This window comes from Mobula hypostoma, chromosome X1 (assembly GCF_963921235.1).
Source record: "Mobula hypostoma chromosome X1, sMobHyp1.1, whole genome shotgun sequence".
NCBI classification, from domain to species: Eukaryota; Metazoa; Chordata; class Chondrichthyes; order Myliobatiformes; family Myliobatidae; genus Mobula; species Mobula hypostoma.
In genome coordinates this window covers 3350855-3376175 of record NC_086128.1, presented here as the reverse complement: position 1 = coordinate 3376175, position 25321 = coordinate 3350855, and the positions used below count along the sequence as shown (strand labels likewise).

Sequence of the window (25321 nt, the reverse complement as noted above, 5' to 3'; positions counted from 1 at the left end):
ATTTTCTATGTTTCTATGTAACATCATAGCCCCCTCAACCATAGACAAACTCAGGCAAGTGTTTGCAGTCCACGGGTTGCCTGACACTCTGGTTACTGATAATGGCCTGATGTCCACCAGTGAGCTGTTCAGTGAATTCGTGCAGCAGAATAGCATTCATCACACTGGCTGAGTGGGCTGTTCAGACAGTGAAGGAAGGCCTGAAGCGGATGACAGGGGACTCTCTTAGCATTCGGCTTTCACGTTTCCTGTTTAAATACCGCCTCACGCCACAGACTACCATGGGGCGTAGGCCCAAGTCAAGATTGGACCTGCTGCGCCCGGACATGAAGGCGAAAGTGGAGAGAAAGCAGGAAAAGCAGAAGGAGGGACATGATCAACATGTGCGAGAGAGACAGTTAAAACCGGATGACAATGTCTATGTGAGAAACAATCAGCAATGGCTGCCTGGGATTATTCTTAAGCAGAGTGGTCCCGTCTCCTATGTTGTTAAGCTGGCTGATGGGTGGGTTTTCCGCAGACATCAGGACCATGTGCACCTGCATCATGATACCGGCTCAGAGGCAGACTGTTCCATGGAGTTTCCATTTGTGAGTCAGACTACGTTGGAAGCATGTCCACCAGTGACTTTGCTAGAGGGCGAGACGCTGGCAGAGGGGTCGGGGTCCCCTGAGGAGGATGGACGTTCTCAAGCAGACACACAGACCCCTCTCATGCCCCCAAAACCAGATCCACCCAAAACACCCTCACCAGTGGTGCCTGCTGGGTCACCGGGGGTGGTCTGCAGATCACAGCACACTCGTAAACCTCCTGACAGACTGAATCTTTGACGGGACAGTTCTTTTTTTGTTGTTGTTAGATTGAATGTTGAATCTGTCATGTTTTCCAGATGTTTTGGATTGATAAACTGTTACTGAGATACTAGTATAAGTTTTCAGGGGTACGCAAGTTAATAACACCACTGTTTTTATTTCCCAGTTTTTACATTTGGGGAATGTTGGATTTTAAAGGGGGAGAAGTGTTGTAATGTGAGCATTATTAAAAGTAAGTTAATACTAATTAGGATAATGGGGGGGTGGTTTTACTTCCGTTCTTTTCACTTCTGGTGTGTTTTGTATATCGTGTTCCTGCCATGCCGCATGGGTTGTGAAAAGCCTCTGTATATAAATAACGGTTTTGATGTTTGAGATAAAGTTGTTTCTTCGGGCATGAAGTTGTCGAGTGTGCCTTTTCAAAGTAGAAGTTACCACAACTGCAACTTAAAGATTTCTTTTTTTTAAATCTCAGTTTCCCAGTCCTGAACGTTAACACTGTTTCTATTTACAACAGGTTCTGCTGAGTTTTCCAGTAATTTCTGCTTTTTTTTTATGTCAGACTGCCGGCATCTGCAGGTGTTTTCACTTTAAATTCTGCTCATACACACTCATATGCACAGATAGATACCTTCCAAAGGATGAATGTCACCAGACCTACAAGTAACAAGCCACCAATCACTGCAACAATAATACACCAGACTGGTACATTCCCAGCACCCTCGGGTTCACTCGATTCAATTATAGTTTCTACCTGCAAAAAAGAAGAATCAAACCATTATGATGGATGGCATTTGCGACACTTCAAGAAAAGTTAAAATTAATTGTCAGTGGGAAAATGCACTTTTCAAAATGTAGGAGAATAGCAGAGTATGGATTTGTGCTCCTCCCAATGACTAAGTAATCAGATAACATCGATACATTATGAAAGATGGGACTGAAGTTGGCCTTCTTTGGATTGCTTCAATGTTGTTAGCTCAGTTCATGTGAACTCAACTAAATTAGCACCACAGATTGCAGAAATGACAAGCACACACTTAATTCCATGAAAAATGAGTACCTAGGATCTTTTATGCCAGAATTTTAAATAAGTCATGTTGAATGCTAAGACGTTACAATAAATGAGTCCTGCACTCCAGCCTAAACTAATCCACAAAGTGAACAGATGCTAATAGCATTTGTTTACATGGTTTTTAGGAAGCACCACAAATTAACGTGTTTTCTTTTCAGCACTGGGATATTAATTGAAAGCCTTCTCTCAATTTACTATAAAGCTGCATAACAACATAGCCAGCTAGTGGCATAGTGGCATCAGCGCCAGACTTCGGAGTGAAGGCTCTTGAGTTCAAATCCAGCTGGCTCCCTTGCAGGCTTTCCATCCGTGCTGGGTTGAGCATCGAGCTAGCAACTCAGCCTCGTAAAAATAAGAAAACCTGCTAAAAAAAATGCCGTCATGACAGCATCCCGATGACTCCACTCGGAGTTAAGGGCTTTCTTCTTCTTTCTTTCTGCATACCAACATAATGGTTTAGCATCACTTCTAACAAAAACACAGGGTGCTCACAGATGTTCAAGCAAACACTTTGAAGCCACATCAGTTATATTTAAGAAAACTCTCGAATTTCTCAAAAATCATGTCAGATTTTATACTTGATTACTTGCCAGTGAATGTCAGAAGAAATTTAAGAGCAAGGAAGCACTTCTCAAAACTATCACAAAGTTGATGTGTGGCTTCTTTTTCATACAATTACACTATGTGGATATCACTGTCATTCCAACCCTAACATCCTCTGAACTGAGGTAATAGTCATGAGTCAACTGTATTGACCAAGCTGGAGTCACATGTTGGTTAAGACAACAGATTTCTTTGCTTGTGGGACATTAGTGAAGTAATTTGGGTTTTTAAATGGCGTTCTAGCACTGGGACTAAGTTTTGATTTAAAATTGCAAGATTATAAAAACATAGAAAACCTACAGCACAATACAGGCCCTAGTCCCACAATGCTGTGCCGAACATGTCCTTATCTTAGAAATTACCTAGGGATACCCATAGCCCTCTATTTTTCTAAGCTCCATGTCCCTATCCAGGAGTCTCTTAAAAGACGCTATCGTATCTGACTCCACCACTATTGCCGGCAGCCCATTCCACGTACTCATCACTCTCTGCGTAAAAAACTTGCCCGAAATCTCCTCGGTACCTGCTTCCAAGCACCTTAAGACTGTGCCCTCTCGCGCTAGCCATTGCAGCCCTGGGAAAAAAACTCCGACTAACCACACGATCAATACCTCTCATCATCTTATACACCTCTATCAGGTCACCTCTATTCCTCTGTCACTCCAAGGAGAAAAGGCCAAGTTCACTCAAACTATTCTCATAAGGCATACTCCCCAATCCACACATCCTTGTAAGTTTCCTCTGCACCCTTTCTATGGCTTCCACATCCTTCCTGTAGTGAGGTGACCAGAACTGAGCACAGTACTCCAAGTGGGTTCTGACCAGGGTCCTATATAGCTGCAACATTACCTCTTGGCTCTTGAAATCAAGATTTGATTTAAAAAATCTTGAGTTGGTATGGTGTGATTTGAACTTTGACTCAATAATTTTCATTTCTGAAGCAGATTACTTATTGCTCTAGGAAGAGGACATAAGCTATTAGCTAATATTGCAAAACATGCAGGGGAGAATGTTGTGATAAGGATCTTAGGGGTCTACAACTTGATGTGGATAGGTTAAGTGAGTGGGAGAACACTTGACAAATAGAGTTTGATGTTTTAATGTGGAAAAGTGTGAGGTCATGCTCTTCAGTAAGATGACTCTAAAAGGAAGAATTATCTAAACAGAGAAAGATTGCAGATGAGCAAAGTACAGAAAGATCCAAATTTTATTATCACAACTCTCCCAAAAAGTTAGCAAGCAGGTGTTGCGAATGGTTACTTTTTTTTTCCAGAAACATGGGAGCCCGGGAGAACAGGTATGCTTAGTTTTACTTTAGTGACACGGGCACATATGACATGGTGGCGACATAATGTATGTTACATACTTCTTACATACAACTTATAATGATTTATGCAAACAATACTTAATCAAACAATATATTTACAATATTACTGAAATATTAAATACACAGCACTCCTCCCTGCTTAGCTATAAACTCCAACTCAATAGAGAATGAATCTCAACTCAAATATGTAATGTATTGCTCTCTAGTCATCTATACACACACACACACACATTATGCAATATTATACAACTACTATCTATGTTGTGTTTGGCTGTAATCAGGATGCTGTGGCACCCACAGCATAGAAAATTTTAAATTGTTCCATTCAGGCCTAAAGATTTAATCACTGTGGAGGATTTTTAATTGTTGTGGGATAATGTCTTTCCTGACAAGTGAGGGTCATTCTGCTCAGCAGGTGGGACTTGTGGCTGTGAAACAATCTCAGATTCTGGGACCTCCTCTGTGGTGGTTGCAGGAGTTGACTCTGGAACTGCAGGAAATGGTTCTGACAGCTCTGGACACTTTCTTCTCTAACAATTGACTGTACTCTTCTCAACTGATTGACGTGTCATCTTCAGATGGTATCAGATGCAATTCTCCACTGTGTAGGAGAGTGTCCATTTCTGTTCTTATTCTTTTCAACTACCCACTTTTGATCACCTCTGTAGTCCCTCACAAGGACTGCTTGTCCAGGAGAAAAGCATTGAACCTTCTTGTTTGAGGAGACCTCAATTTGTCCTGCTTACTCCGTCTGAGGAGATCCAAGCGTGAATGCAAGGGATGACAGATGAACAGCATAACTGGTGAATTGTCGGTTGTGGGGTGTGCTGCATTGCCATATGCAAGGGGGAAATTGGTGAGCTTCTGATTCAGTGTCAGTGTAGTGTGTGTTCTTTCAACTCTGAACAAACCTTTCCACCAAGCTATTTGTAGCTGGGTGGTATGGTGCAGATGTAATATCTTATTCCATTCACTTTCAGAAATGACTGAAATTCACAGTTATTCTTGTAAATTTACAGGCCAGATCGAGGCGGGGAAGTCCAGCATTTCCAAGAGTCAGAACCTGTTATTTGAACGGAGGTTTAAGCGCTGGGCCAGATTGAAAAGGCCAGAGTGACAAGGTTGGGGCTGGTTCAGATTGCTGCTCAAAGCGGCAGAATCCGATGTTCAGATGGAGAGTAAGCGCTGGGCCAGGAGAAGGTCAGATCATATGGGACTGAGACGAGGTATGGGCCAGTTTCGTCTATCCCAGGCCTCCAGACAAAACTTCGAGCCAATGCTTTCATTTTGGCCATGCCTAGATGACCAGCACATAGCTCTTCCAACATTTTAGCACTCAGCTTGGATGGTACAACAACTCTCAATCCGCATATAAGGCAACCCCCAACAAAGACAAGTTCATCTCGCGCTGGTAAAAATGGGGGAAATGGTGCTTCTGTTGCACATTCCAGTCATTTTTGATTGTCATGTAGACCTGAGACAGTGTGGGGTCTTTTTGGTTTCCCTTTGGATCATCTCTGCTCTATCAGGGAGACGTTTGCTTTGCATTAATAGATTTGTAAATTTTGTACATTTTACAAATGTAAGGGTTTCTTCTTTTATGTTACTGCTAAGGGTAAAAAAATGGCTTCTCTGTTATGTTATAATAAAATGGCTTCTCTGTAATGTTAACTGCTGAGTTAACGGTAGCAGCTTGTTTGGGTTATAATTACTGAATTATGAGAATTGTATTCATTTGCTAACTAATTGGGATAGATGTTATTCTTTCCTGTGTGTCTGTAAGCTATTGTTTTTGTGGGCTTTGCGCAGAAGGCGCGATGGGGACAGACAGTGGAGATGTGATGAGAGAGATGCTGTAAGCTGGGTGAGGATTGGATCCAAGAGGGAGTCCGAAGCCCAGGGCTTTTCGGGAGGAGAACCGGAGAGAAAGGACGTGCCGGACGTGCTCTGGTCACCACCATGGTTGGTCCCAGGCAGCGGGTCGAGGAGGTCGGAGAGGATCGAATGGTGGAAAGAAAACTCCATTAATTGAGCTCCAACGGTTGTGCACGAAGTCGCTGAACTTTGATAAGTTTGGTACCTTTTACTTTCCTTTTATATTGTATCTATTAATTACATATTTCCAGTAAGATCTATAAAGTGTAATCTGTAAATCATACATTGTGTGCTGTCTGTGATTTGGCGGGGTGGGGTACATCACACAGCATCCACATAAACTTGATTACCCAGTTTGGTGGGGCCGAAGGCTACTCCCCCTAGACGAAAGCAAGCTGAGCGAGCCTGAGGCTTACCAGGGGGCTACGCAGGTATTTCCTTTTCTGTGGGTAAATGGGACAGCCCATCAGCATTTCCATGACTAGTTGTTGTGGTTTAGAAATATAGGGTAGTTTTCTTACGCTTATAGATTTCTGGTCTATGGTATTGTGTGCAGTTTGGTCAACTTATTTAAAAGATATACTGACATTGGAGAAGTTCAAAAGAGATCTACTGGGCTAAATCCCGGGATGAGACAGTTACTTATAACAAGGATAAAAATAAACACCAAAGAATATAGCTCTGTTTAGAAAAATGAGTTGTGATCTTATTGAAACATATAACATCTTTGGAGGATTATAAGGTAGATGTTGAAATTGTTCCACTGGTTGGAGTATCTTGAATGAATGACATGGTTACAAGATTAAGGGATGGTCATTTAAAATCTTCTTTTCATAGAGTGGTAGATTTCCAGAATTCACTACCCAAGATGGTTGTGGAAGTAAGATTAATGAGAAGGGTGATATTTAAAAGGGAAGCAGATTTATTTTTGAAAGACCAGAGAACTGAAGTCTCTTCAGGAGGTGAGGCTTTGGGCAGTTTATCTATGATTGTCTTGAACGCTCAATATCAACCTCCTGTATGGTTAGAGTGGAAATTTTTGACCCTGATGATTACTTCAAGACGACAATTCCAGCAACTCAGACACCTGGCATAAAAGTAGATCCTATGATATCAATAGTATTAAAATTGTCACATTTTCAAGCTAGTACTCTGGAAAGAGGGTTCATAGTGCAGATTAAAAGTAATTAAACCCAGGTTCTATCTGCCTTTTTAGTGAATGCACAAGATTTCATGGCACTATCTTGAAGAAGAATGCAAGTGTTCTCATTATTTCATTGTGCTTGTGTGGTATTGCACTGCATAAATCAGCTAATCCATTTTCTTATAGTTATATACTTCAATGATTATAAGATGTTTAGTAAATTAAGATTCTTACAGAACAGAAGCCAACCCTTTAGCCCACAAAGTCTGCATCAACCACCAATCACCTATTTACACTAATCCTATGCTGATCATGCTTTACATACTCATTAACTCCTCCAGGTTCAACCATCCCTTACACCAGGGTCAATTCGAGAGGCCAACCTGCTTGTCTTTGAGATGTGGGAATGAACTGGAGAACATATAAACTCCTCACAGACAACACCAGAGGTCAGGATTGGCCCAGGTCACTGGAGTTATATGGCAGCAGTTCCACTGTGCTACCCTATGTTCATGCATAAATCAAATTTATATCTTTAATGGGGCACATACAAGTGTCCAGCTAAGAGTTTCAGTGTGATAACATTAGCAAAAGGTCAATAGAAAAGAGATCATTCCCACCTGCAGCTTCAGGATTTCCACCAATCTTTTAGAATCAGAATCAGGTTTATCACTCTTATCTGACATTAAATTTGTTGTTTTGCAATAACAGTACAGTGAAAATACATAAAATGAGTATAAATTACAAAATAAACATTGCCAAATAAAAGGAATAAAATGGTGGTGTTCACGGACCATTCTGAAATCTGATGGCAGAGGGAAAAAAACTGTTTCTGATATAACCAGGTGACCGTTGAGTATCATTTTTTTATTCTTAAAGTGTACTTATGTATTCGCCTTGATAATGCTAAAATAGCTACCCGTGCCTTCAGGAGAAAACAGTAATGAAGAGTTGCCATGTTGGAGAGAGAACAATGTTTGAGAGCTTTTCCCAGGTTTAGTGAGGAAAGTTCAACATTATTTGATAATATCCATGTAAATTTGTTTATACTTGTTTGTAAATCTAGAATATCGGTAATTTGATATGTTTTACACATGGATGCTTTAGATTTTCACGAGTAAATTGATCAGTGCTGGAATAGCGTGGTTGTGTGAATTTCTTTATCGGCGTAATAGGTTAGTCTTTTCAGTAATTCAACTACACACGTTTGTACAAGGCAATATATTGTAAAAGTTTATTTGTCTTTCTTTATTGTTTCATAATCAAATGTGAATGTGTTAATCTCTGTTTACATAACGTGAGCGAGAACTCGTTTCAAGGTCCAGCCAATATGTGTTTGGAAGTTAAGCATGTTTCTGCCAAAGTGAGTACATCTCTTAGTTAAGATCAGATGTATTAATTCATATTTTTGATGTTGTGTATAAGGTACGGGATTGGTGGGATTCTAATGTTGTTTGTGTTGTTTTTAGAATTACCACTACTGTATTGGTTTTGTATATTTTATTTATTTTCATACTGCATACATAACAAGAGTGTGGTCTGAAGTTAAACTGAGATTGTAACAGCAGGAGCTGTGTTTTTTTAAATTCATTTCGTCGTTTTTATTTTGATACCCTCTTTCTCCATTAAAACATCTAAAACAGATAAAGGAATTAAAGACCCAAAAAAAGTATTTGTTGTCCTGCGTGTATTTTTCCCTAGGCTACAAAACTGAAGTCATCGGTCTTAAAGCTCACTAACAAAATCCTTACTGTATTTAATGCAGATAAATTGTAGCACCACAAAATGTTAACTTAGATGAGGTGTGGCTAGAAATTAATTGGCTTCCAAGAGCTGAAATCACCATCTCGTCTGTAGTACTCACCACTCTGTTGCCTCTGGAGAACTCATCAGGATGTACTTTGTAAGGCATTTCTTGCACAACGAAAGATACTTTGGACTGGAAAATATACTGTTTGTAAAGCTTCTGCAAAACATAAAAATAGTGTGCAGTTTTGTTTAACTGTCCACCTTCTATTTTCTCAAAATATTTAAAATTTTTGAAATCTTGAGGAATTGAAGCTGTAGGGAACTGGCACAGAGGATTTGGGTTAATCAGAATCATGTAATAAACAAAAGAATGTAATTATTATAGTTTTTCTCTCAACCTTTTCCATTACTTTATAATGTTCTATAGTTTGGTCCAAATGATCATTGTTCTCCGTAATTGGGTACAACTTCCATTTTTTCAGTAATATCACCATCAGTCCTCTGAGTAACACACACACACACACAAAATGCTGGAGGAACCCAGCAGGCCAGGCAGCATCTACAGAAAAGAGTGAACAGTCGAAGTTTCAGGCCGAGACTGTTCATCAGGACTGGAAAGGGATGGGGAAGAAGTCAAGTAAGAAGGTGGGGGCATGGGACGAAGTACTTCCCATTTCAACATGCCAGTCCATGTCCTCTTCTACTGCCAGGATGAGGCTACACTCAGGCTGGAGGAGCAACACCTGATATTCTGTCTGGGCAGTCTCCAACCTGATGGCATAAACATCAATTTCTCAAACTTCTGGTAATTCCCCTCCCTGCCACCTTCACCATTCCCATCTCTCACCTTATCTCCTTACCTGCCCATCATTTCCCTCTGGTGCTCCACCCCTTCCCGTTCTTCCATGGCCACCTATCCTTTCCCATCAGATTCCCCCTTCTCCAGCCATTTATCCCTTTCACTAATCAACTTCCCAGCTCTTTACTTCACCCCACCCCTCTCTCAGTTTCACTTATCACCTTGTACTTCGCCCCACCACCCGCCCTCACCAACCTTCTAAATCCGACTTCTCATCTTTTTTTTCCCCCAGTCCTGATGAAGAGTCTCAACCTGAAATGTGGACTGTGCTTTTTTTCCATAGATGCTGCCTGGCCTGCTGAGTTCCCCCAGCATTTTGTCTGTGTTGCTTGGATTTCCAGCACCTGGCCCTCACCCACCTGGACAAAAAAGACACGCATGTTCGAATGCTGTTAATAGACTTCAGTTCAGCATTCAACACAATCATTCCTCAGAAACTGATTGGAAAGCTGAGCCTATTGGGCCTGAACACCTCCCTCTGCAACTGGATCCTAGACTTCCTGACTGGGAGACCTCAGTCAGTCTGGATCGGAAGCAGCATCTCCAACACCATAACTCTGAGCACGGGGGCCCCCCAGGGCTGTGTGCTCAGTCCACTGCTGTTCACTCTGCTGACCCACGACTGTGCTGCAACACACAGCTCGAACCACATCATCAAGTTCACCGACGACACGGCCGTGGTGGGTCTCATCAGCAAGAACGATGAGTCAGCATACAGGGAGGAGGTGCAGCGGATAACGGACTGGTGCAGAGCCAACAACCTGTCTCTGAATGTGAACAAAACAAAAGAGATGGTTGTTGACTTCAGGAGGACACGGAGCGACCACTCTCCACTGAACATCGACGACTCCTCCATAGAGATCGTTAAGAGCACCAAATTTCTTGGTGTTCACCTGGCAGAGAATCTCACCTGGTCCCTCAACACCAGCTCCATAGCAAAGAAAGCCCAGCAGCGTCTCTACTTTCTGCGAAGGCTGAGAAAAGTCCATCTCCCACCCCCCATCCTCACCACATTCTACAGAGGTTGTATTGAGAGCATCCTGAGCAGCTGCATCACTGCCTGGTTCGGAAATTGCACCATCTCGGATCGCAAGACCCTGCAGCGGATAGTGAGGTCAGCTGAGAAGATCATCGGAGGCTCTCTTCCCGCCATTACAGACATTTACACCACACACTGCATCCGTAAAGCAAACAGCATTATGAAGGACCCCACACACCCCTCATACAAACTCTTCTCCCTCCTGCCATCTGGCAAAAGACACCGAAGCATTCGGGCTCTCACTACCAGACTGTGTATCAGTTTCTTCCCCCAAGCCATCAGACTCCTCAATACCCAGAGCCTGGACTGACACCAACCTACTGCCCTCTACTGTGCCTATTGTCTTGTTTATTATTTATTGTAATGCCTGCACTGTTTTGTGCACTTTATGCAGTCCTGGGTAGGTCTGTAGTCTAGTGTAGCTTTTGTGTTGTTTTACGTAGTTCAGTGTTGTTTTTGTATTGTTTCATGTAGCACCATGGTCCTGAAAAACGTTGTCACGTTTTTACTGTATACTGTACCAGCAGTTATGGTCGAAATGACAATAAAAAGTGACTTGACTTGACTTGACTCCTGCAGATTTTCTCTTGTTTGTCATCAAACCTGCAGTACTAATTTTACACTTACATTTCCTAGCAGTGATCCTGCAACACTGGATAGAGCAGGAAACTTTGGATAATTATCTATTTTAATTCAAGGATGGCGGGGCCATTTATTACCATTATTGTCGATGGAGTTTTACGCTAGTCAGTGCATTCATCAAAGCTCCCCTAACCGGTATACATTACATGTTGTATGTTACATTCGTTGTTACATCACTGTAACACACTTTTGGTCACCATCAACTTGTGCTTTACCTTAATGAAGGGCTCTACTCTGAGAGAAGATTGTATGGTTATCGAAGCTGCTTTTTGTCTCTCCAGGCGACCCACTTCGCACAAAAGTTTCACACAGGTGCTCGTGTCACAGGTCTAGAATTAAGACAGTCCAATATAAATATTAAAGTTCATTAGAGCCACCCAAAGTACAGTACTTCTGAATACTGTGGAATGAACATGAAGATAAAGAGAAAAACTAAGTTAAAACCAAATTATGTTTTAATTAATAAATTTATTTATAGATACAGTGTGGAATAGGCCCTTCCAGCCCTTTGAGCCACGCCACCCAGCAATTCCCCAATTTAATCCTAACCTAATCATAGGACAATTTACAATGACAAATTAACCCATCAACTACAAGGTCTTTGGACTGCAGGAGGAAACCCACACAGTCACGAGGAGAACGTATACACTTCTTACAGGCAGTGGCAGAAATTGAACCCGGGTTGCCTGTACTGTAAGGAGTTGTGCTAACCACTATGCTACTGCACCTACCCTAGCCTAATCACAGGACAATTTCCAATGACCAATTAACCTACTAATGGTATATCTTTGAACTGTGGGAGGAACCTGGAGCACCCAGAGGAAACCCACAAATTCCACGGGGAGGATGTACAGATGATGTCAGAATTGAACTTCGAATTTCGACGCCCCAAGCTGTAATAGCGTCCCGCTAACTGCTATGTTACTGTGGCATCGCATTATACAAAGTTATGAAGGAAAAAGCAATTTATTCAGAATAATCGATAATCTTATCACAAGTTTCAGAAGACCAGGAATGTTTCTTTTCCAGTTTAGAGTCAGCCCAGATGAAAGTTCATGCACCTGGCACTTAAAGCTAATTTTTTAACAAGACATGTTTTAGTGATATAGGACAAATGTCATTTTCCCGGTGAAAAAGTTATTCTCATTTGGGAACTCAGATGTTTCTCCAATGAAAACGAGCATTATTATCAGATATTATTGAATTTACCCCAGGAAGTAGGTATTTTCACCCCAGCAGTGGAGAACACATTGCTAATGAGTGTAAATTTGGTGCCTGACCCATGTTGAGCCCAGTGTGCATTTGGTAAAACGATGGAGATCTAAGATGCCTAAGGAGACCTTACACATGTCAGAGCTAAGAGGATGAACCTCAGGCAAGAGCTGAACTATAATTACTGTATAGAGGCACTGACCATGTGGATAGTCAGAGGCTTTTTCCCCAGGGCTGAAATGGTTGCCACAAGAGGACACAGGTTTAAGGTGCTGGGGAGTAGGTACAGTGGAGATGTCAGGGGTAAGTTCTTTTACTCAGAGAGTGGTGAGTGCGTGGAATGGGCTGCCGGCGACGGTGGTGGAGGCGGATACGATAGGGTCTTTTAAGAGACTTTTGGATAGGTACACGGAGCTTAGAAAAATAGAGGGCTATGGGTAAACCTAGTAACTTCTAAAGTAGGGACATGTTCGGCACAACTTTGTGGGCTGAAGGGCCTGTATTGCGCTGTAGGTTTTCTATGTTTTTATGTACATCTCAGTAGTTAACTCTTAAAGCATGCAGAATCTTTAATAATCCTATTGTGAGGCTGCAGACTCCATTGATCGAACACCAATGGTCTTCAGATTCGACTGGTAGTGGGGGAGTTTAAAATGTTTTAATTTCAAAGTTCAAAGTAAAATTTATTATCAGAGCACCTACATGTCATGACATACAACTCTGAGATTCTTTCTCTGCGGCTATACTTAGCAAATATATAGAACAGTAACTATAAACAGGATTAATTTTGTCCACGATATATAAGATTAATTGGACCCACAATATTTACCTGTCAATTCTGGAGCAATTAAGCACAATAAACAGCAATGGGAACTGTCACAGTTGACCAGAAGTTATCCTTTTTAGAATTAAAATCCAATACATGCAGAGACCATTTTAAAGTCAGATATAAATGGGCTAAGAGTCAACAAAAGACATGGAATGGGAAAAATTCTACCTCAAAGGATCATTGATACATAAAGAACTGAGGATGACAGATGAAAACATGCAATATTATATATATATGGAACGTCCCTCCCCCCTCCTCCCTATATATGAATAAGAATAAGAATAATCATAAAGGAAAAGAGTTTCAAAATGGTCAGGCAGTGACAGTGTTCCAGTTATAAAGTAAAACAGGTTAATTCAGTGTGTTGCTCCAAAAATTGTCTTATTAATAATATTATCGAAAGAGCTTTAAATAGTACTCTTTATTGGGAGTGGCAGGTGAAAAAATATTTTTTGTGTTTCAAATTTGACCAATGCTCTGAACTTAGCTGGATTTACTGAAGAGATGGACTGTGAGATGCTATCTTGCTTTGAGCTCTGATTATGTGATCACAGGAGCAGAAACCATTGTGGCAACCGGTTTATACTTATCCTGCATTTTGTTGTATTTTTGTCAGCTGAAGTTATGTAGCAAATAGGCCAGAATCCTTTTAAAAAATATGGACAGAAATCCATTGGTGGAAAGATTATGTCAGCTAAGAGGCAAGGTTGTAGCAATTAAAAGTGCCAGGGTATTACATCATATAAAATGTTGGAGACAGTTGGCACAAAGAATTTATAATGATAGAGGAGAATTAGAACATCAGACACAGGTTTATTTTTAATAAGAGGTTTTGTTGATCGTTCTACCAGATTGAAGATGGTTTCCTCCATTAACATTTCAGGTTTGCTGACATCTCTTTTATTCATCTCACGACGAATGTTGTTAGTAATGTGAGGCTTCTCTGTACTTAAAGGCTGTGCCTACAAATAAAAGGAGGGTAGAATGATTAAAGATTCTTGAAGATAATTAAAGTTGGATCACAAAATTATCTTTGGTAATCTCACTGAGGAACATTGAGACTGGATTGTACATGAACTATCTGCAGCCCCTGTTCATTTTCTACAGGATCTATACAGTTTTGCTAGCCTTTACTAGCTGTCAGTATGCTGGAGGTGAAACTACTGCTGTTCCACAGGGAAAGTAAGCATCAGGAGCAACAAACAATCTGCTCAAGGAATTCAGCAGCTCAAGCAGTATCTGTGGGGGATAAACTATTGATGTTTTGGGCTGCAGCCCTGCGTCAGGACTTGACCTGAAACGTTGGCAATTCTTCTTCCCTCCTGCAGGTGCTGCTCGAGCTGCTGCGTTTCTCCAGTAGACTCTTTGTTGCCACAGACTCCAGCATCTGCAGTCTCTTGTCTCCAAAGTAACCACCAGGTAGTGGATTCTGACAGTGTATCCCAGACCACAAATATGACCTTCCAACATTTTAAATGCAACGTACTGGCCCTTTATCAAGAATGTCTATCTTCATTTTCTTAGTTGTGATCAATAAGCCTTCAGCACCCTCACTCAGCCAACACCAACATTCCCAATATCATTTGGTTTCCCTTGGTCTCTACTCTATCACAGTCATTCTCTTAGTTCTCCTCACCCCTCCAAATTCTCTGCAACTTTAAGTGTCTTTGATTTCTAATTTTTCCTTGATCTCATGAAAAATTATTGTTCTGAAGCATTAACTCAGTTTCCCTCCTCATAAATGCTGCCTGACCCATTGGGTCTTTCCAGTATTTTACAGAGAACAGTACAGCACAGGAACAGGCCATTCGGCCCACAATGTTGTGCTGAACCGGCTAAAAAACAAATCAAAAACACCCAAACACTAATCCCTCCTACCTAACCAATGTCCATATCTTTCCATCTTCCTGACATCCATGTGACTATCCAAATGTCCCTTAAAAACCTCTAATGTATTTGCCTCTATCACCATACCAGGCAACACATTTCAGCCATCCACCACTCGGAGTAAAAAACTTACCCCTCACATCCCCCTTGAACCTACCCGCTCTCAACTTCAATGCATGCCCTCTGGTATTAGACATTTCTGCCCTGGGAAACAGATACTGTCTGTCCACTCTATCTATGCCTCTCATAATCTTGTAAACCTCTATCAGATCTCCCCTCAGCCTCTGACACTCCAGAGAAAACCACTCAAGTTTACCCGGCCTCTCATTATAGTCCATGCCCTCTAAACCAGGCAGCACCCCGATAAGCCTCTTCTGCACCCTCTCCAAAGCCTCAACATCCCTCGTATAGTTGGGTGACCAGAACTGTATGCAATATTCCAGACCTGGTCTAACTAGTGTTTTATAAAGTTGCAACATTACCTGCAAACTTCTGAACTCAATGCCTCCATTAATAAAAGCAAGCATTCCATAAGCCTTCTTAACCACCTTTTGACCTGTGTAGTCACTTCCAAGGAGCTATGAACTTGGATCCCAAGATCCCTTTGCTCATCAACACTGTTAAGGACCTTGCTCTCAACAGTGCACTGTCTCCTTACATTTGCCCTGCTGAGGTGTGACACCTCATATTTATCTGGGTTAAGCTCTATCTGCCATTTCTCAGCCCAGATTTGCAACTGGTCTATATTGTGCTGTATTCTTTGCCAGTTTTCTGTACTATCCACATCTCCACCAATCTTGGTATCTTCCGCAAACTTACAAACCCACCCATCTACTCTTTCATCCAGGTCATTTATATACATTATAAACAGCAGTGGTCCCAGCACAGATTACAGACCTCCAGTTTGAGTAAGTCCCGTGAATTATTACCTTGTCTTCTCTGCGCAAGCCTGTTCTGAATCCAAACAGCCAACTCGCCACAGATCCCATGCATCTTAATCTTCTGGATTGGCCTCCCATGAGGGACTTTGTCAAATGCCTTACTAAAATCCATGTAAACAACATCAACTACCCTACCCTCATCAATCTCTCTCTCATCACTTTGTCAAAAACCTCAATCAAGTTGGTAAGGCACAACCTGCCCCGCTGGCTCTCCCTAATGAGCTCATGCATTTCCAAATACTCATATATCCGATCCCTAAGAATTTTCTCCAGCAATTTCCCTGCAACTGACATAAGACTCACCAGTCTAGGGTTCCTGAGTTTTTCCCCTTTTTCCCTTCTTAAATAGGGGTATAACATTAGTCACTCATCAGTCTTCGAGCTAGAGAGGACACGAGGATACTGGCCAATACATCAGTAAGCTCGTCTCTTGCCTCCTTCAATAAGCTGGGGTAAATCCCATCTGGCCCTGGGGACTTATCCACTTTAATATGTATTCATAAGCCCAACACTTCCTCCTCCTTGACCTCTGAATGCCCTAACCTATTTTTACACTCAGCACTGATCTCCCGGTCCTCCACATCGTTTTCCTTAGTAGATACTGAACAAAGTACTCATTAAGTACCTCACTCACATTCTCAACATCCAAGTAAATGTTTCCCCCTTTTGTCCTTGAGTGGTCCCACCTTCTGCCTAGTTATCCTCTTGCTCTTGATATATGTATAGAATGGCCTTGGATTCACCTTAATCCTACTTGCCAAGGACTTTTCATGGCCCCTCCTGGCTTTCCGAATTCCCTTCTTTAGTTCTTTCTGCTTTTATTTCCAATTGTCAATGTCTGCACTTTTTTTTTGCTTTTCAATTGCCACAATAATGAGCCTTCCATCTTACCATTCCTATTCCCAACACATAAGAAACAGTTTTTGAAGATGTGAAATCTTACCCATATGTCAGCATTGGAGGAGTTTACTGCGCACTTGATTGGGCCCCATGGTTGAAACGTAGATTTGAACAGGAGATCATCACCATTGAAATCTGCAGGCCAGTCAATTTCAATCAGGGCTTTACTAATTGTTGATGGGCCATTGTTGTGCAGCTGGGGTTAAAAAAAATAGCTACGTTACATCACATTCCATTTTATGATTCTTAAATCAATTAGTGCATTGCTTTACAAATTGCCTCATGATTGGAACAAGAATAAGCTGCTTTCTTGCCATTTTGTTATTTCTGAAAGCCTTTGTGATTATAATTTCACTATAGGTATATGACTCAATCTTCCTCATTTGCTTATACACCAGTGAGGTAGAGTTTTATACATTCCAAGCCTTTCATTGAAAAAATTCTAGGCCCATTTAGGTCCCCAGTTATTTGAATTGTAATTTTAAAAAAGGAAAGATAATTTTTTGTCAACTGCAACCGGATCCAATCCTATTTTCTTATGTTAAATTATTCAACAATTTTCAGGGAAATGCTGGGGGTCAAAATCACCCAATTTTATTTATTACTACAGAGTGCTGTGCAGGCTAAGTCATTCTTAAAGTGAAGATTGATAGTTTCTTGAGTAATCAGGGAGTCAAAGATTACGGGGAGAAGGCAGGAGAATGGGGTTGAGAGGGATAATAAATCAGCCATGATGGAATGGCGGACAGACTCGATGAGCCAAATGGCCTAATTCTGCTCCTTTGTCTTATGGTCTTTATATTCATCCTCAATTGCCATTGGCTGCGTATGTTGAAAAATGGGCTCTTTTACAATAATGGTAACATTTTACAGCGGTCAGGTCTCCCCCACTGTCTGGCTTGGTGGCTCCAAAGGGAAGGGGGAGAAGAGGTGAGCTGTTGTCATAGGGGATTTGTTGGTTAGGGGAACAAACAGGAAGTTCTGTGGATGAGAACGGGATTCCTGGATGGTAATTTGCCTCCCAGACGCCAGGGTCAGGGCCATCTCAGATCAAGTCCACAGTGTTCTTAACTGAGAAAGTGAGCAACCAGAGTCATGGTCCACATTGGTACCAATGACATGGGTAGGAGGGCTGATGGGTCCCTGCAAATTGATTTAGGGAGTTAAATGCTGAATTAAAGGATGGGACTTTCAGGGTTGTGATGTCACCGTTGCCACCTGTACCATGAGCTAGCGACTCCAGAAATAGGAAGATCATACAGTTTAACACGTGGCTAAGACGATGGTGCAGGAGGAAGAGCTTTGGATTTTTGGATCGTTGGGCTCTCTTCCAGGGAAGGTGGAACCTGTACAGAGGTGACAGCTTGCACCTGAACTGGAGAGGGACTAATATCCTAGCAGGAAGCTTTGCTAGTGCTGCATGGGGAGGGGGTGGGGTTTAAAGTAGAACTGCAGGGGGATGTGAACCAGAGTGCCAGAAAAGATCATGCAGAGTTTGTGAGGAAACATGTTGTTAAGCCTACATACAAAGGTCAAGCATGGCGGGACTAATGTTCTGAGTCGTGCGTATTTCAATGCAAGGAGCTCTTCAATTATTTCAATGTTGAAAAAGGCAGGGGAGCTCAGGGCATGGATCAACCCATCGAATTATGACATTGAAGCCATCAGTGAGACTTGATTACAGGAGGGGTAGGACTGACAGCTTAATACTCCAGGGTTCTGTTTTTTTAGGCATTATAGAGTGAGAGGGATTAAAGGGGGAGGGTATCATTACTAGTCAGGGAAAATATCACAGCAATACTAAGACAGGGCAGGCTGGACAGCTTGTCTACTGAGGCTACATAAGTAGAACTGAGGAATAAGAAAGGGATGCCCACTATAGTGGGAATATACTATAGACAATCCAACAGTCCACATGGCTTAGAGGAACAAATTTGTTGATAGATTGCAGACTGTTGCAAGAAACACAAGTTTGAGATAGTAGGTAATTTTAACTTTCCATATTTTGACTGGGACTCCCATACTGTAAAAGGGTTGGGTGGGATAGAATTTGTCAAATGTGTTCAGGAAAGTTTCTTTAATCAGTACATAGAATCCCAACCAGCGAGTGTGTGATTCTTGGCCTGCTATTAAGAAATGAGACAAGGCATGTGACAGTTTGTGTAGGGGAACACTTGGCATCTGGTGATCATAGTTTCAAAGTATCATGGAAAAGAATAGATCAGATCCGCAGGTTTTGAGATTCTAAATTGGAGAAAGGCCAATCTTGACGTTATCAGAAAGGATCTGGCATATGTGGATTGGGACAGGCTGTGTTCTGGCAAAGGTATACTTGGTAAGTGGGAGGCCTTCAAAATTTTGAGGGTATACAGTTTGTACTGTATGTTCTTGTCAGAATAAAAGGCAAGGATAACAGTTTAGGGAACCTTGGTTTTCAAAAGAATGGTGCATAGCAGGTGTAGGCTGGTAGGAACATATGAGGTACTTGAGTATAAGAAATGCAAGAGAACATTTAAGAAAGTAATCTGGAAGGCTAAAAGAATGCATGAGGTTGCTCTAGCAGACAAGGTGAAGGAGAATCCTAATGAAATCTACAGATATATTAAGAGCAAAAGGATAGTGAGAGACAAAATTGGTCCTCTGGAAGATCAGAATGGTAATTAATGAATGGAGCCGAAAGAGATGAGGAGATCTTAAACTGACCTTTTGCTTCTGTATTTACTCAGGAGATGGACACAGAGTCTATAGAAGTGAGGCAAAGCAGTATTAGCTTCATGGGCCCTGTACAGATTACAGAGGATGAGGTGTTTGCTGTCTTGAGGCAAATTAGGCATACGACCATAAGCCACAGGAGCAGAATTAGGCCATCTGGCCCATCGAGTCTGCTCCACCATTCAATCATGGCTGATCCTTTTTCTCCCTCCTCAACCCCACTCCCAACCTTCTCCCCATAACCTTTGATGCCATGTCTAATCAAGAACCTATCAATCTCTGCCTTGAATACACCCAACGACCTGGCCTCCACAGCTGCCTGTGGTAACAAATTCCACAAATTCACCACCCTCTGGCTAAAGAAATTTTTCACATCTCTGTTTTAAATTGGTGCCCCTCTATCCTGAGGCTGAGCCCTCTTGTCCTAGAATTTCCCACCCCCATGGGAAACATCCTTTCCACATCTACTCTGTCTAGGCATTTCAGCATTTGAAAGGTTTCAGTGAGATCTCCCCTCATCCTAAATTCCAGTGAGTACAGACCCAGAGCTATCAAATGTTTCTCGTATGATAACCCTTTCATTCCTGGAATCACTCCTGTGAACCTCCTCTGAACCCTCTCCAATGCCAGTACATCTTTTCATAGATGAGGAGCCCAAAACTGTTCACAATACTTAAGGTGATGCCTCACCAGTGCCTTATAAAGTCTCAGCATCACATCCCTGCTCCTATATTCTAGACCTCTTGAAATGAATGCTAACATTGCATTTGCCTTCCTCACCACCGACTCAACCTACAAGTTAACCTTTAGGTTGTTCTGCACAAGGACTCTCACGTCCCATTGCATCTCAGAATTTTGGATTTTCTCCCTGTTTAGAAAGTAGTCTGCACATTTATTTCTACTACCAAAGTGCATGACCATGCATTTTCCAACATTGTATTTCATTTGCCACTTTCTTGCCCATTCTCCTAATCTGTCTAAGTCCTTCTGCATCCTATCTGTTTCCTCAACACTACCTGCCCCTCCACCAATCTTTGTATCATCTGCAAACTTGGCAACAAAGCCATCTATTCCATCATCTAAATCATTTATATACAGCATAAATAGAAGTGGTCCCAACACCAACCCCTGCATAACACCACTAGTCACTGGCAGCCAACCAGAAAAGGATTCCCACTCGCTGCCTGCTATCAATCAGCCAATGCTCTAACCATGTTAGTAACTTTACTGTCATACAGTGGGCTCTTAACTTGGTAAGTAGCCTCTTGTGTGGCACCTTGTCAAAGGCCTTCTGGAAGTTCAAATATACAACATCCACTGCATCCCCTTCATCTATCCTATTTGTAATCTCCTCAGAGAATTCCAACAGGCTCGTCAGGCAGGATTTTCCCTGAAGGAAACCATGCTGACTTTGTACTATCTTGTCCTGTGTCACCAAGTATTCCATAACCTCATCCTTAACAATTGTCTCCAACATCTTCCCAACCACTGAGGTCAGATTAACCGGTCTATAGTTTCCTTTCTGCTGCCTTCCTCTTTTCTTAAAGAGTGGAGTGACATTTGCAATTTTCCAGTCCTCTGGCACCATGCCAAAGTCCAATGATTTTTGAAAGATCATTACTAATGTTTCTACAATCTCTACCCCAAACCCCTTTCAGAACCCTAGGGTGCAGTCCATCTGGCCTGGGTGATTTATGTACCCTTGGGTCTTTCAGCTTTTTGAGCACCTTCTCCCTTGTAATAGTAACTGCACTCACTTCTCTTCCCTCACACCCATCAATGTCTAACACACTGCTATTGTCTTCCACAGTGAAGGCTGATGCAAAATACTCATTTAGTCCAACTGCCATCTCCTTGACCCCATTATTATTTCTCCTGCCTCATTTTCTAGCAGTCCTATATCCACTGTTTTTTTAGGGTGGGTAAATCCTCAGACCCTGACAAGGTGTTCCTTCAGACCCTGTGGGAGACTAGTGCAGAAATTGCAGGGGCCCTACCAGAGATATTTCAAACATCCTTAGCCTGAGTGAGGTGCTGGAGGATTAGAGCATAGCAAACATTGTTCCATTGTTTAAGAAAGGCTCTAAGAACAATCCAGGAAATGATAAACCAGTGAACCTAACATCAGTCATAGGTAAATTATGGGAAGTATTCTAAGGGACCAGATATACAAGTACTGCATTTGAGTAGGCATAAACTGATTAGAACATAGAAATGTACAGACACATTGTGAGCAGAAGGGCCTGTAATGTTGTGCTGACCACGTAACCTACTCTAGAAACCACCTAGAATTTCCCTACCCTAGGGATAATCAATATGGCTTTGTGCATCATCATTTGTGCCAATCTCTAACTAATCTTATGAAGTTTTTTGAGGAAAGTGGATGCAGACAAAGCAGTGGATGTTGTCTACATGGACTTTTGCAAGGCCTTTGACAAGGTCCCAAATGGGAGGTTGTCAAGTAGGTTCAGTCGCTCAGCATTCAGGATGAGGTAGTAAATTGCATTAGACATTGGCTCTGTGGGAGAAGCCCGAGATTGGTCATAGAGGGTTGCCTTCCTGTCTGGAGGCCTGTGACTCATGGTATGCCGCAGGGATCTGTGCTTTGTTGTTTGTCATCTGTATCATTGATCTGGATGATAATGTGGTTAACTGGATCAACAAATTTGCGGATGACACCAAGATTGAGGGCTTAATGGACAGCGAGGAAGACTATCAATCTTGCAGTGGTGTCTGGATCAACTGGGAAAAGGGTCTGAAATATGGCAGAATGAATTTAATGCAGACAAGTGCAAGGTGTTGTTCTTTGTGAGAACAGCCAGGCTCAGGCATACATGGTGAATAGCAGAGCAATGAGCAGTGTGGTAGAAAAAAGGGATCTGGGAACATGGGTCCATAATTCATTGAAAGTGGCTTCACAAGAAGATAGGGTTGTAATGAAAGTCTTTGGCACATTGGCCTTCATACAAAAGTTGAGATGTTATGTTGAAGTTGTATAAAATGTTGGCAAGAACTAATTTGGAGTATTGTGTACAGTTCCAGTCACCTCCCTGAAATTAGAGTTAAAATCTGTCCCGAGCCTTATAGGCTCATCAGGCCGGTGCTTATGTCAGTTTCCGAGATATGAAGCGACTGAGAGTACGAGACTCCCCCCCGCCCCCCCGGATAGGACGTTAGTCTATCGTGAGGTTAACCCCCAGCATTTTGCTGGTACCCATTTTCAGCTGGGTGGACTGGAGCAGTGCCTTGGAGTTAGGTGCCTTGCTCAAAGACACAACACAATGCCTCGGCTGGGGCTCGAACTCACGACCTTCAGATCGCTAGTCCAATGCACCTCCCTGTAGGAAAGATGTAAATAAGATTGAAAATGTGCACAGAAAATTTACGATTATGTTGTCAGGAGTTAAGGACCTGTAGGGAAAGGTTGAACAGGTTCGGACTTTATTCCCTAGAATGTAGAAGGTTGAAGGAAGATTTGATAGAGGTACACAGAATTATGAGGGGTATAGATACAGTAAATGCAAGCAGGCTTTTTCCACTCAGGTTGGGTGAGACTACAACTAGAAGTCGTAGGTCAAGGGTGAAAGGTGAAAAGTTTAAGGGGAACATGAAAGGGAATTTCTTCACAGAGGATCATGAGAGTGTGGAATGAGCTGCCAATGGAAGTGGTGGATGTTGGTTCAATGACAACGTTTAAGAGAAATTTGGATGGATACATGGGCAGGAGGGGTGTAGAGGGCTTTGTTCCAGGTGCAGGTTGATGGAACTTGTAGATTAATAGTTTGTCACGGACTAGATGGGTGGAAAAGCCTATTTCTGTGTTATAGTGTTCTATCATGTTTTGTAATAGCCCTCGCCCCCTAGAATCGCAACAGGACTCAGTAACTCTACTTGCAGCAAGGTACAAATATACATTTGGATTTGGACACTGAATATTGAGCTAAGAGTGATGCTGGCTCTCCAGTGACATGCTTGATTATGTTTGCACTGAGATTGCATATTATTCCTGTGATCTTATGGTTTTCTCTCAGCTTGTCTACTGTCTTCTCAAATGCCAAAAATATCTGGATTGGGGGTTAATAAACTAGGATCTGATGTTAAGTGGGTGGTATTGATGGGCATGAAAGAGAGAATAGGTTACAGCTAAATATCAGCAAAGGGTATAAATGGAAATGGTCTAAGAGTTGCTCTAGACTCAATGAGTCTAATGACCTGTACACTATTTTGTTTTGTGCTCATTATTTTTACTGTTATGTTCATTAACACCTCTGGGCAGATGGGGCTCGTCAGCCATGGTTGGCAGCCCGTCAAGCAGAAGGAAAACTCTGATCTCAAACCTCCACTGCCTTGAGGCTATACCCACTCATGGGGAAGGGGTTGGGAGTAAACCCCGAGGGAAATACCTGGAGCTGGAGTCCCTAAGGCAGTTCTACACTGAGTTCAACACTGACTAGCAACTCCTGCAATGCCACTGGTGTCAAACTTTCAGTCTCTGCCGTTTCTTTGGATTTATCAGCTGCGTGGAGAGGGGGAGCCTGCTACACGGGCATCAACTTGCTCTCCATATCGTACTCCCCGGGCTTGCATATCACATAGACAGCTGGGACACAACATCTATGGTCAACCATGACCAACGGAGGGCCTCATTTATTATTGCCATATTTACTATTTACCCTGTGAGCTTCATGAGAACATGGAACTTTATTGCACCCTAGTGTAGTGTATATACCAATAAACTGATCAGAATCTGTACTGTAAATCAAACGAGAATTGGAGTACTGGTACTGCACATTTTCAGGATTGCAATCATTTTAATTTTCCAATTTGCAACTAAGGAGGACCCTTATTTCTACAAAACATTATCGATCCATCTTTTCTACAATGATTCAATAAGCCTTAACAAATTACAATGACTTCCTCTGCTGACTCTCTCAAGATAAGAATGAGTCAGCCAAACACCTGTTCTTTGCATCTGGGGTTGATTGCCAGAACTGAACCTTGCCTAAAATGATCATTGACACACATGCTCAGTGCAATCAATCAAACTGATACCTTGGTGAGATTTCCATGTCTAACCTAGGTTAAGGTCCAATATGGCAACCTTATTATTGACACCTGGGCTGGATTCAGCAAGTGAACATAGGCCAGGAATCATACCTGGGGATTTCTGGGTTCTAATGTGTCCAATAGGAAAATAATAGCATACAAGAGAAATTCTGCAGATGCTGGAAATTCAAGCAACACACATCAAAGTTGCTGGTGAACGCAGCAGGCCAGGCAGCATCTCTAGGAACAGGTACAGTCGACGTTTCAGGCCGAGTCCTGACGAAGGGTCTCAGCCTGAAACGTCGACTGTACCTCTTCCTAGAGATGCTGCCTGGCCTGCTGCATTCACCAGCAACTTTGAGGAAAATAATAGGTTACTTTAATCAAATAAATTTATTTTATTTTAGAGATACAGTGTAGGTAGAACAGACCTTTCTGACCCAATGAGCCACACTGCCCAGCAACCCACCGATTTAACCCTACCCTAATCACAGCACAATTTCAATGACCAATTAACCTACTAACTGATATATCTTTAGAACATGGGAGGAAACTGGAGCATCTGGAGAAAACCTGGGCGCTCACAGAAAGGATGTACAAACTCCTTACAGAAGACGTCAGAATTGAACTCCGAACTCCAATGCCCCATGTTGTAAGAGCATCGCATTAACT

The 25321-nt window shown here is 42.1% G+C and overlaps 1 protein-coding gene across 1 annotated transcript in view; it reads right to left on the bottom strand.

The window, feature by feature from the left end:
• The window catches only part of LOC134340479 (integrin alpha-8-like), a 148476-nt gene that overhangs the window by 7135 nt on the left and 116020 nt on the right, over positions 1–25321 (bottom strand). The window contains exons 22-26 of the mRNA XM_063037790.1: positions 16935–17087; positions 14012–14125; positions 11338–11451; positions 8698–8799; positions 1444–1566 (exon numbers count right to left, since the gene is read on the bottom strand). Of these exons, the coding sequence (XP_062893860.1) occupies positions 1444–1566; positions 8698–8799; positions 11338–11451; positions 14012–14125; positions 16935–17087 (606 nt within the window). The remainder of the gene's footprint in view (positions 1–1443; positions 1567–8697; positions 8800–11337; positions 11452–14011; positions 14126–16934; positions 17088–25321) is intronic.